The sequence below is a fragment of the Nothoprocta perdicaria genome, unplaced genomic scaffold, assembly GCF_003342845.1.
Source record: "Nothoprocta perdicaria isolate Ctin4 unplaced genomic scaffold, notPer1 scaffold_2, whole genome shotgun sequence".
Lineage (NCBI taxonomy): Eukaryota > Metazoa > Chordata > Aves > Tinamiformes > Tinamidae > Nothoprocta > Nothoprocta perdicaria.
The window spans coordinates 5811389-5824524 of record NW_020455204.1 but is presented as its reverse complement, the minus strand read 5'-3'; the positions used below and the strand labels follow the sequence as shown (position 1 = coordinate 5824524).

General features: G+C 36.9%; 1 protein-coding gene across 3 annotated transcripts; it reads right to left on the bottom strand.

Annotated features, from left to right (window-relative positions):
* Window positions 1-596: 596 nt before the first annotated feature.
* STX2 (syntaxin 2) lies at window positions 597-12506 on the bottom strand. 3 transcript variants are annotated; one of them, XM_026037637.1, is made up of 11 exons: window positions 12443-12506; window positions 8009-8080; window positions 7454-7553; window positions 6712-6786; window positions 5726-5799; window positions 5447-5555; window positions 4708-4781; window positions 4475-4612; window positions 3051-3161; window positions 2099-2226; window positions 597-982 (listed from the first exon to the last, which is right to left on the bottom strand). In XM_026037637.1, the coding sequence occupies exons 1-10, from the start codon at window positions 12470-12472 to the stop codon at window positions 2143-2145; spliced, it is 867 nt and encodes a 288-aa protein (XP_025893422.1). In that variant the 5' UTR covers window positions 12473-12506; the 3' UTR covers window positions 597-982; window positions 2099-2142. The 3 variants fall into 3 exon arrangements, with proteins under 3 accessions (XP_025893422.1, XP_025893423.1, XP_025893424.1); XM_026037639.1 differs by lacking the exon at window positions 2099-2226 and adding an exon at window positions 1920-1958 and having other exon boundaries at window positions 924-982; XM_026037638.1 differs by lacking the exon at window positions 2099-2226.
* Window positions 12507-13136: the final 630 nt, after the last annotated feature.

Below are 13136 nucleotides of genomic sequence, written 5' to 3'. Positions count from 1 at the left end.
TTATCCCTATGTGCTATACGCATGCATCAACATAAAGCAGCCTTATGAAAATGAAATCTTGATTTGGCTTTATAGAGCAAAAAGTGTGACTTCTGTCATATTCATATCAACGGTAAGGCTAAACTGATCCATTAGTTCCATTTGCAAAAACAAAGATTATTGGTAAAATTACATGCTAAAGTTCTGTGTGCTTCATTATTGTACTTTTGCCAGAAAGCATCACTATTTTTCTGATTATACAAGCAAAGAAATATTTAAAGCAATTAACCCTAGTCATGTTGAAAAAAAATACTGGAAACTTTAAAAAAAGGCTTAAACAAAATAAAAAAGTTATGCAATAGGCAGATAGTTAAATAACTAGTAAGTCCTTTTAGGACAAAATATTTTAGCAGTGGATGCAGAAAGTTTTTAGGTATACAGCTTAGCTAGGTTAAGGTGACTGAATAGTTAAAGACATGGCTACATCTTATAAAAATGTTTGCAAGAGTGCTAAGAAAAGCAGCACTGATATGGTACTAAAATTTTTCATTAGAATTGCATTAGCCATAGAGCAAAAAGCAAAACAGCCAAAATTCAGTAAATTGTGTCTCAACGCCCTAATTCAACTGCTTAACACTGAAGTACAGAAAAAAGTTAAGTTACTTTTAGTTCAAAACAATTAAGAATAAGTTTCAGTCTTACAAATGTGCACTTTATGATGAAAATCCACACATATCCTCATTCACCGTGATCATTTTGAGCACATTAATTTATGAGCACACATTAAAAGTGACTTCCTTTTCATTTTATCCATTAGTWATAGGTCATTATCATGCAACAGTATAAGGCATCTTTTACAGTAAACGTTTGGTTTTACTGACAATGAATGAGTTTCAGAAGGTTCACAACTCCTGGAATGTGCTTGTTACGATAGTGTTGTTGCTAGGATAATCCCAAGTATCAGAAGCAAGACAGTAACGCATATAATTATGTACATCATTTTCTGAAAAAAAAGAAGAAAGTTTAGATTAATCCATCTCAGACATAGCACTTAAATAAGAGTATTCTGACAGCCAATTAMTAATGTTGATAATTCAACCACCGGAAGTGTTTGGATTTTCTTTTTGAAGATTACTACCTATCATAAGTTTCTATTTGCTTCTCTTTCTTTTCTAAGGTACATGTAATGACAGTGACAAGCTACAGCTATCTGTGTAACACCTCCATATTTTGTTTTGTAGAATAATTAGTATCCACATGCAACTTGTGGTATTAAATAATGTGTCTATAAAACACTATGCAGTAAATCTTTCATAAGCACTGCAAGGAACAAAACTCTGATATTAGAAATATCTTAAAGACAATTGAATTTTTGATCGGCTGAAATGTCTCCAATAGCAGAGCAGAGTTTCTGCTGAACTCACAGGAGTTCAGCCCTATCATTTTCTTAGTCTGACTAGACAAGGTGTTAGTTTCCCACATAGGAATCTTAGTGCAGCAAATGGGAAAATACCTGGAGAATTCTGAAACATATATTCAGGTTATTGTCTTTCACAGAAATTCCATATAATATACACACACACACATATACATATATGCAGTTACAGACTTTCGTAAGGTCTAGTATAAATAAAAAATTTAAAAATATGAMATTTCAGGATGTCCTGGAAGGTAAAATATTTTTGTAGTTGCAAATATTATGTAGTATTATATATATAATTTTTTTTTGAAAACGTGTAAAAAAGTAAATAATCTTATGTGATAAATATCCAAGTGTACCTACTATTCCATCTTACTTCAGGCTGTTTGCTAGTGTGAACTTTAGGTATATAAAAACACTGAATGCCTTAYAAGATATTAAGCAGATGTTTTGTGGCTTTTTCTTATTTGACGGCAAGTCTTATATAACATGGTTGCACGTTGTAAGTTTACTAACTTACCACTAGATGTCAGTTTTCAATATTCACACGCATAGAACTCTGAAGTACAGATGGAGAAGACCCATCAATTCAAGTCCACCCCCCATGTTAACTGTAAATATATTAATGGTTAGTAAAAGAATTGTTTTAGCAACTTGTCAGAGCAAACTGAGAGCAAAATTAGTTGATTAGTTACTTACTGCCACACTGGCAGGAAGGCATGCATGCTGAAGTTATCCAAGCATCACCGAGTACCAACAACCAAACCAATAATTAGAGCAATTATGGCAAGCAACACCAATGACACAAGGATAATTATCCACATTTTCTGTCAAAAAGAAAATTATATTTTTAAAATCATACACATTAAGACTTGCACTAGCTTAAATGTTAAAATATTGCGTTTTTAATATATTCAGTTTATAATATCAGATATTTTTATTAAAATCCATAGTATAAGCTAAGTTTTTCTGTATTCTCTTGCATGCTATTTATAAACAATTTTCTTAGCAGTTTCACCCCCATTTAATATTCTTATGGGGTAAGATATRCAGTTCTCTGCAAATGGTTACAGATAGAATTCTAAGTAATGCTGTTGCAGCAAAACTAGTGATTCTATTTTTTCAGCTAACATGATAATTTCATAGCTACACATCCAGATATGTTTATCAGTTTTGAAGATGCAAAAGCATTTATTTAGAGCTTGAATAACTAGGCTTCACAATAGTGATGCCACAAAATGAACCTGTGGAATTAGCAAGTAGCAGAAAGCATTAATCTCTTCTTGTCTGTTTTCTACTCTGTAACCTCAACTGTTTTGTTTTTGCTGCATGTCAACCACTATCTATTTTCATTATACAAGAAGCTTATGCTCTCCATCAGTAAAACAAASTTTTACCACTAAAGCTACCACACACTAATTCAACACACTGACACAATTATAGATATTTGTTACAAATTAGTATATGTTMGAGAGGTTTACTAAAGAACCCTCCCCCATCTCATTTTCCAATATAATTTTAAATATTACAAATRCATTTATTGATTTTACATTGTAGGACTGAGTACAGCAAAAAAAAATCTAAAAGTGAAGGTCACTTCACTTTGTGCAAGGTTAGTATGATCATTAGCAGTTATAAAGAGATRGCATACCCTTCGTGCTTTGCTTTGATATTTAACTGCCTTTTTTGTCTCTTCTTTAGCATGCTCCACGTAATCTGTTGCATTCATTACATTTTTCTCTATATTGTTGATCATTTCGCCCTTAAAATAAGATTAAGGAAAAAAAGTTTATTACAGGAATCCTGGAGGCAATGTTTAACAAAAATGGCTATGGAGTATTAGGAATTTTTTTTTTTTTTTGAACGCATCAATGTTTTAAGCACTACGGCTGAATTTTTCTGCATTGACATGTAACGGGAAACAGGAATATGAAGCAAGATCTTGAAGTTCTAATGCAGCAAGGAACATAGGCAGGACAGGCATTTCCCCCTCTTGCAGGAAATAGTACTGAACATCTAAAACACTTGGCAGTGGGCACACGTATTGACCATACTGAGAAAACTAACTGGGATCTAAAAAAAATGCACACCGAAGAATAACTTGAGAAAGCAAGATTCCTTGCAACTGAAGGTTTAGAATGCCAATACATAACAAATTCAAAATAATTATGATGAATGAACTTCGGTAATGAAATGGAGGATTGGTGGAAAATTATCGTAGATTTGTTACCTGTGTTTCTGTCCATCAGAAGAAAAAAAAAATCAGCAGCAGTAAACAGCAAAGCATTAATGATGCACAAGTAACTTTTGTTCATTTCTAGCATCATGCGAAATATATTTACTTCATAAAAAAATGCTAGYCATTTTCCTTGGCTATAAACTTAATTACAAAGTAACGTAAGAYTTCTAGAACTGGTTGTTCTCTTCAGGGCAACTCAATCTCCATTGAACAGTTCTCTCCTGAACATTAAACTTTACACTACATTGCAAAAGTCAGATAATTTTAAGATAATAAATATTTAGAAAGCTGGTATCTGAAGACTAGAATAACATGAATACACATCTCTTAAGATAAACCTTATAACAGACTACTTGGATGATTTATCGATTCCTTTACATCAATGTTAATTTTAACAGAAATTACATCTGTGTATTGTATGTGGACTGCACATACCCCTCCTAGAACATTTAATTCTACCGTAGTCCAATACTATGTCTGTGAGAATCCCAAGCAACCTTCCAAGACATTAGCTTAAGCAGACATTTGAGGAAAGAGATTTTTTTCCTCAAGACAAAAAATATTCTCTCCCTACTCCCTAATACAAGCAAGTTGACCTCCTTCTCTTGACATACTTTAATTATCTGTAACACATACTATCAGTACAGATAGATTGCAGTTAGTCTAAAACAGAACAAAAACCCTTTAATGACTGATTTTCATAAGATCTACAGCACTACGATTAGAACAAAAATTGTACCTACAAAAACAATGTGATTTATTACCTGAATATAATTGTCTCTGCATTTCTCAAAGACTAAAAAAACCCCACTTACATAAAAGAGCTTTTCATTTACCTGAGTCTCAACAAACATTGCCATGTCCATAAACATTTCATGTAGTTCCCGTATGCTAGATTCTAGCTTCATAATATCCTTGTGGCGTGACTCGATTTCATTCAGAGCTTGTCTAGTAATTTGAGAGTCTGATATAATCTTAAAAAGTATGAGAAAATATTGTTATGTGCTGAAATGCAGCTAAGTAGCAGAAGAAACAGAATGGATGACATTACTGGACCAAATATACGTACATCAGAGGTAAAAATTGAAGGATTACCACTTTCTAACATTTCTTCCAGTTCCTCATCAGTGGTAGTCTTCCCAGCTAAGATAAAAAACAGTAGCACACCATATAACATCAAGTTATTTACTACTCAAAATATTGTTTTACCACAGCAGAAAAAGCAACAAATTGGAGAAAAATTCTATTTCGAATATTTTTCAGTTTCAAACAAGGTAGTCTTTTGCACTAGCTAGCAAGGTACCACTTTGTCTAGGAACAGTTAGGTGCTTTTCTAGCCATGAATGGCAGAATCAGTTCATGTAAATCAGTGAATAAGTGATTAGAATCTAACAGTAGCACTGGTGACACATCAGCTGAATTTAACAGATACTCTCATCGACGTAAACAGCCCAAGAATGCTGTTTAACATGTTAATTTTGGAATGGTTTCAATAATACTGCTACAGAATATTCTGTTTCTTTACAAAGCAGTGTCTGCATGTCAGCTTAATGTTTCTTTTAAAGTTGCAACACAAATATCTATACCCTTTGTTTCAGATATATTAATTTTCAACAGAAAAGTTGCAAGTTTGCTGTATTTTCTTTAAAACTACTCTAAAGAGCAACATCAGACTTGATGTTACTCGATAGCATTATTTCTTTTCCCTCCTATCACATGCTTCAGGAAAGCACCCAAGATGTTTGATGGTTCATACCAAAGACTCCTACAAAATTCAGCTTTTTATAAGTAGTATTCAGGTCACTTACTTATTTCTAATTGTCTCTGTATCCGACCTTTGCTGCGTTCTCGAAAAAGAATTTGGGTCTCATTGTATTCTGTCATGACCTCCACAAACTTCCGAGCTAACACCGAGTGCTGGTTTTTAAAGATAAATACATATACATAACAAAATAAAAGTTTTAAAAAGTTTACAATAAATGCTACTGCACAACATTAAAAATGGTACTAATATTTGAACTCAAAACAGAAGATAAAGTTCTGAAACTGATTTAAAGAATTTATTTAAAAAGATTACATAATTATACCTGTGTTTTTCGTATCCTGAGGTCTACTGATGTCCGATTAGCATTCTCACCCTGTTCAAAACTTTGTTCAATTGCTAAGAACAGAAAAATGCAAGTCAATGGTCAATTATTCAATCGTGTASATCAAGGTTATTTGGAAACACTACTAATAATCAATTTTTGGATGTACAATCCCCTTGCAAACAAGGTTTAATGTTTGTGTTTTCTGTTGTTTTAATCCACTATTTACTAAATTGGGTACCAGATTTTAAAACTGTAAGTGCTTAAATACTCTTAAAAGACAGACAGGTATCTATTAACCTTTACACATTTCAGAAAGTCTAACAAAATAGGTTGTTCATACAATTTAAATGATAAAAATCATATTCTAGTGCTTATGAAAGCATAACGGAACAAAGCTTATACTGATTGTAATCTCTTTGAATAGTAATTCAAACAGTTATCACATTTTAAAATCCATGYTGATCAATTAAGGACACACCCACAGAGTCAAATTAGCCAGTCTGAATTTAAAAGCAATTCCTACGTAGATATTTATGCCACGCAGGCTCTTTCTTCAATTCAACTTCTTCCAAAACACAGTATGAGCATAAAATGGTATTTCAGTTGCAGAATACATTTYCTCAAAGGATTACTACTTCACAGCACAATTTTCTAGGTTATTTCTCCAAGTAATCAAGTTCTTTGTGTTGCTCCACAAATCAGGCTGTGCTGGGACCTGTATTTTTTAACCGAGACAAGCAGGAACACCAAAAAGTTGAAATATTGCATTTGGAGCTCAGTATTAAAGCTATTAATAAAACATATACAGCATTTTCTTAAAATTTTCGGACTGCCAGGAAAGATGTATACAATACAATTTATGCATACATAATGGAGCTGTTAAATTTCAGAATTTCTGCTACAATGCAAGAAGCTGACAGCACTCCTAACATCCTAAAAACATTTTATGTTTAATGGCAATTTTAATTCTTTTCCTAACTTACACTTTAATCTTGCTCGGATTTTATTAGCAGTCTTCTTTATTTCTTCATTTAACTCTTCAAGTTCTTCCTTTGTTCCTTAAAAAAATCAAAATCATTAGTTATTGATAAGAAATAACTAAATTTCTTCTGGAAAACACTCAAGGCATCACCTCTATATGCTTACTACCTATGATCAGAGGAAACTGAGTATTTAGAAAGCAACATGAGTTAAAGCATTAAGGTATAATTTTTAGAAATTAAGTGACCTATCATGGCAAATAGAAATCTGATTTGACTGCATGTGATTATAGGACTGCAAGGTTTAGTTGGAGACCATCCCTAGCTTGAGTTACCTTTAGTTCAGTGTTCAAGTTTTGACAGCAACAGCAGCTTTCCTCCAAGCGCTAATAGTTGCCACTGCACAAATTTAGGTGTTGCTAAATTGATCTTTCTCTGTCCATCACAGATTGCTGAGAAAACAGAGCCAGCTGTAAGCTAGTAAAGTGAGATGAATGTCACCAGGGAATTAAGTTGGTGTGAAGACCAGCTGTGTGCTAAGACTAGCATTGGTGTAAATGATGTAACTGTAAATGTTTACTCAAACGAGAATTTTACGAAAGTAAATATTTTCATTATATTTTCATCTGAAATATTTAAAGAAATATATTGCACCTGCTCTGAAGTTCTATTCYGATTCATAGCTAAAACTAAATTAATTGCTAAATATCTATTGGCACATATGGAAGAGAAGAGTGATACTTACTTCCTTCGGGATTTGGTGCTGAGAGGATAATGCTGTGCTGCTTCTTCACTTCTTCCACGTTTTGTGCTATTTTTGCTATATTATTTCTAAGTTCTTCAACCTAAAGGAAAAGAACATATGGCAATGAAAGCATTAGAATAATTCACTAGGAATGGCTCCTTTTTAGGAGGGAAAAAAAAGGTTTGGATAGTAAAAGTTTCAAATGTTTTTCTGCAGCATTAGTAACTGACAGAAATCCCAGCACGTGCATGCATTGCAGCCCTGTGTTGACACTACAGTAAAAAGCAAAAGCTCATAAATATGTCCAGGGGAAAACTATATAGCTAAAATTTAAAATAATCTCATCACTAATATTACCAGCATTGTCAGCTAAACGTCTTTTTTTTTTTAAAGCAGATTATTTTTAATAGAAAATAGAAGGGCCAAAAATTTAAATGCTACTATTCTCTTAGTAGGAAAAAAAAAAAACCCACTTAAAGTCTTACCAGCATTACTAAAATTTGGTTTTATATGTTGCATGGTATTTAAAGTGTAGCAAAATCTATACAACTTTACCTGCTGGAAGAAGTCATCCATGAAATGGTCTTTTTCAACAATAACTGTCTCTCCATCTTCACTTCTTTTACACTGTAAAAGACACAGCAAAACAAAGCAGCGAAATAAAACTTGGATTTCTGCTCAGAGACCACTGAGACTTCTTTCTATCAACAGTCTGCAAGGTCAAAAGGGAAGTTTTCTTCTTCAGAGGACTGTAATCTGAAGACAAATAAGCAGAGAGGTCAAAGGAAGTCAGCTGACTACCATGGAGCTGTGAACATTAGGGTATGTATTCCTCGGTAAACAACTTTGGGACAAAAGTCATCTTTTGGGAATTYGCAAGTTTTCATTAGTTGTCATAAAAATTAAAATACAAAATTAACATCAAAAAATAGGCAAGTGTTCCCTGACAACATAAAAGATGAATCCAATTAGTCCCATGTGAACTGAAAATAATATTCACTTTCAGCACTACCTCAGGACAATAAATCAAACCTTCTCAAGGAAGCACCAAGAGTGGTGTTGAAGACCTCCTGACTTGCGATGTAGTGAGCCAAGCAACTAAAGGAAATCTGCAGAACAAACTGCTGTCAAGAACTGCTTACTACTTGTTGCTCTTGGCTATTTTCAGTAATCACATTCCACAGCGATTTTGATATAATTTTGCTCTACTAAACTGTATGTGCATTACATCATCTAGAGCTCCTCGGCACGGCAGCCAGCGAGACAGAAGCCCCAATGACACACTCTTACTGAGAGGTTACTCTGGGGATGGGCATATTCACTGAGTCATACTTCCCTAACCCCTGAGCAAGCCCAGCAGAACAAGCGACTCTTGACAAGGATTCAAATTTGGTAAAAGGAAAAGAGAATTAACATGCATCACACAAAAGCGCAGAGTTCTAGCTTGCATGTTTTCTAACTCACGCTGTAGAACACAGGCTATCTGAACCACATTTAATGAAGATTATTGCATTTTACCATACAGTCTAGGGGTTAACTGATAGAAAAGATAAGCTACAGGTTAGGTAATATTAGAAGAAATTCATGCAAAAGGCTTCTTTTTCTCAGAAGTCCCTCTATCTTTGATCTTGCAACACTCAATTTCTGTTCCTATTATTCAATAGCCCCTTATCACAACTGTGTAAGTAATTAAGTGGTATGTTTTCTTCCCCTCTGCAAATTCAAAAAGTTTCTGCATAATATTAGTGCTATATTTTATGTATTTCATACATATTATTGCACATATATTCACATACATTAATACTTAAATCTGTTCTTAGAAATTTTCCCAATTAACAGTTCTGCTTAATGAAAAGTGAGGAACACTGTGCCCTAAAATCAATTACACAATTTGTACTCATACTAGAGATTACAATGAGAGAGCTATCACTTATAATTTAATATTTAAGACTGAGCTGTACATCAAAGAGGTTTAATCTCATTAGCACAAAAAGATGACCTTCTGCTTCCGCTTATATTTACTGAGTAAAGAATTAATTTTCCARTTATAACAAAACTTTTTATTACACCAGTTAACTGAAATAAAAACAACTAGAGTAGTACTAGCTATGAAATTCAGCATCTGTCAGCTTTTCCTTTGGACCAAACAGCTTAATAAAATATCTTAACACMTTTTAGAGATTCTTAATCTAATCAAACATATGAAATCTTACTCAATTCTTTGCAGAGGTAAAGCTACAACTGAGCAGTCATGATTACGCAAACTACCCTCAGTTTCACGTACATTTCTTTCCCATTTCATTGCAGTGATACAGACAACAGACCTACTGGCTGTTTACAGTTTGTTCAAAGTGTTTGGGGGCAGCCTGCATCAGCACTTGAAAGATATATGCTGACTTGTCAACCTCTATCCATCACATTCCTTAAGCGGCCACTGGGAAGTGATCAATTTGTTATTGGCTAAGGAACTTAAGTGACACACTTTCTCTGCAACAGCACAATATTCAACTAAAAACTCACTTGTTTTCATCAGCAAGTTTAGCACTAATATAATATTTTTTTCCCTACCTCGCCTTCCCAGTACAAGCAGTACCACAAGCAACTTGATTAAAAGCTTTATTAAATAACATTGACATTCACACAAAGTCTCTTTTGCAGCTTGGCATTGAAAACTTGGGCCATAAAATTCCACAGTATTTATAGACTTATAAAATAGATGAAGTTTCTTCAGAAGCTAGTTTATACGACTAAATCCACATACATTTAGAGATGGTTTCTATCAGCTCCCTGAAGGAGCTATGCTGTTGGTTTATTAAACTTTTGATAATTCCCATACATCACAGAATTACAAAAAATACTACAGCTTAGAGAAGCCCTGCCACATTAGCTGTTGCTATTTTAAAGGGCAAACAGCTATTGGATTCAAAACATGACTTATTTCCCCATAAARTTCCCTTTGAGTTTGGTTATTTTCATTCCCTTTCATCAGCTGTATTCCAGAGGAAACATCTGACAGGCTGCACGGATAATAGCTGACCATTATCCCAGGGAATCAGACCCAAAGTGCTGCCAGGGCACCACACTGCATGCGAGAGCAAACTGAGAGCAATGAGAATAACTGCACTGSCCAAGCACCGTGGTCCCGTCTCAGCTTCACCCTGAGCAGGCAAGCAGGTGCAACACTGCTGCGTGTGCATAACAAATCTGCACACTTCCTTTAAAAACGTCTACAGAACTTACAGGCCAAATAAAGTCAGCTGACAAAAAATATATATATTTAGATACACACACCATACTATATGCATCAAGCACGTGACACATAGCTTTTCATTTTTCCCTTACAGTACAAGTTTAAGAAGTTTTCTTTATCACAGGTAAAGTGATAAGTGGTATTGAAAGCCAACCAGAACGTTTTAAGCRCTTTTTATGTGTCAACCGTACCTGCTAGTAACCTACTGCACAACATAGAAAACGACTGTATGGGGACCGAACACAGGAAACTATGCTGTTAAGGCACTGAAAATTTGCAGCTAATTGTCAGATGCTTCTGTGCTTAAAGACTAATGTAAAAGTGATCTCAAAAAAGGCAATTCAAACTTGAAAAAAAGCTCCTTTTGCAGTTTTCCTTAYTATCACAATTTTATCAATTTTCAGAGTTGTAACATTGTGGCTCTTCACTCCTAAAGTGAGCTTTTGGGGCATTATGTAAATGCCTARAAATTAGGTTACCAAACAACAACAATAAACAAACCAACAAAAAACAGTGCTGCTAAAGTTATTGCAAAGAAATTGTATGATCAAGGAAAAAAAAACCAAAACGCTGTCCAATGATGCAAAAGGATGCTTTCAGTTAAAAAAACACTAAAGCAGCCTAGAAACYCCTGTACACGGAGTTACTTCGAAAGCTTCTAAGAATATAAGGAATGATTTTTATTTGCTTTTAGTCCAAGACAGACCACTGCTGTGTCTCCATAGTCAGAGAATTCCTACAACCTGGACACGTGAAAGAAATGAGAAACCTAAAAGAAAAGAAAAAAWATATATATATCCTAAAAGAAAATCTACTTTCCTTCATCATGACTCTTGCATATCTTTCCTGGTAAAGACACTGTAACCTAATCATGCAGTGACTTTTCAAATGCCAGTCCACCCTTTTGGAGGAAGGCAGAGACTGGACACCCTACCGCACAAACACAGAGCTTCTGAAGTGTATTTTCTGAACCATAAAATAAAAACTTAACTTTAAGACRATTAAATCCTAAATCTGTACATACCTCAGCAAGGGCCAAGTCTTATATATSTGTATGTGGAGTCATAAAACTAATAGAGACCTCTACATGCTCTCCAATTTCGTTCCTTTCCTTAGAAYGAGGTCAAATATTCTTTTATTTTGGCCAAGCCACGTCCTGCCGAAAGCAAACCCAGCACCTCCTCCCTCCAACTCCTTCTTTTTTAATGGTACCGCCTTTACAGTGCGAACCAGAGGAAGGAAAAGAACGAATAAACATCTCCAGCTACCATCTTGTGAACAGGCGCAGCGCAGAACCTGCGGAGAGCTTTATTTGCTGATGAATTTACTGCTAGTTAAACAGTTCCAGCGATGGTAATTTCCCCTACACGCGAGAACGGGCCAAAACCGGGCCGAAAACTTAGTTATTTCCCCTGACTAAGCCAGCATTGGGAATATTAGTAAATACTGTTCCGGCGGAGGGTGAAGTGAGCCCGGGTAAGAGCGCCGCTCGCTGGAGGGGCCCCGCCGCTCCGGAGTGCCTTCCCATCCCCGGGGAGGAAGTTCTCCCTCCTCCTCCTCCACCTCCTCGTCCTCCTCCCAGTGGAGGCCTACGGAAAACAGCGTGCSGCGGCCCGGGACCCCCGTGCCCTCAGGGCTGAGGCCGCGGCCGCGGCGCTGCCTCCACGACGTTCCCCCCGACCGTTACCCCAGGGCAGGGGGCGGCAGCGCCCARCTCCCCGGCGCAGCCCGGCGCTCACCTCGGCCAGGTCGGCCAGCCGGTCCTTCATGCCCGCGGCCGCCCAGCGCCGCCGCGAGGGGCCGCGGCTGCTCCTCGCCCGCTGCTCTGCGCTCGCTCGCTCGCGCGGCCGGGCCCGGCCCCGCTCCGCTCTCCTTCCGCGCGCCCGCGGCCACTCCCCCGCCCCCGCCCAAAGTCACCGCGGCGCCGGCGGCGGCGCCGCTCCGCGCATGCGCACTGCGGGGAAGGCGGTGGCGCCGCTCCGCGCATGCGCACTACGGGGAGGGCGGTGGCGGCAACGAGGCAAATCGCCGGGCGCGGCCACGCGCCGCGCGGAATGGTCGGGTGCGGCACCCGTCCCCAGAGGGTGACGTCACCGTCGCTCTGTGGCGGTGTATATCACATATACATTAAGCGCGCGGTGCTGTCTTTTGGTCCTGGCGCGCATGTTTTCCTAGTTGTCTCTGAGCAAATTTACCTCGGTGGTGTAACTAGAACCTAGATCTAGATCTGTTCATTTCCCGGCATTATCATTGTGAGCARCTGTAGTAAATGGTTAGAATGAAAGGTTCTGCAGGTGCGTTTTCTGGGGAAAAAATAGCTCTGCATCAGGTCTTCGTTCCTGACTTAGTAAGTGTTTATCTTCCAGGAGTGTAAAGTCTCAGAGTAGTTTGACGTGCTTTCGTCCCTAGAATAGCTATCGTGTCTTGGTAGAA

Bases quoted from the DNA above. Each gene is read 5' to 3' on its own strand.
- STX2 (XM_026037637.1), bottom strand. From the start codon at position 12,472: ATGAAGGACCGGCTGGCCGACCTGGCCGAG. The intron at 4,782-5,446 runs GTAAGTGACCTG...TTTTTATCTTAG, and splicing joins ACAGAGACAATTAGAAATAA to CTGGGAAGACTACCACTGAT. The intron at 3,162-4,474 runs GTAAATGAAAAG...TCTTATTTTAAG, and splicing joins CAATGTTTGTTGAGACTCAG to GGCGAAATGATCAACAATAT.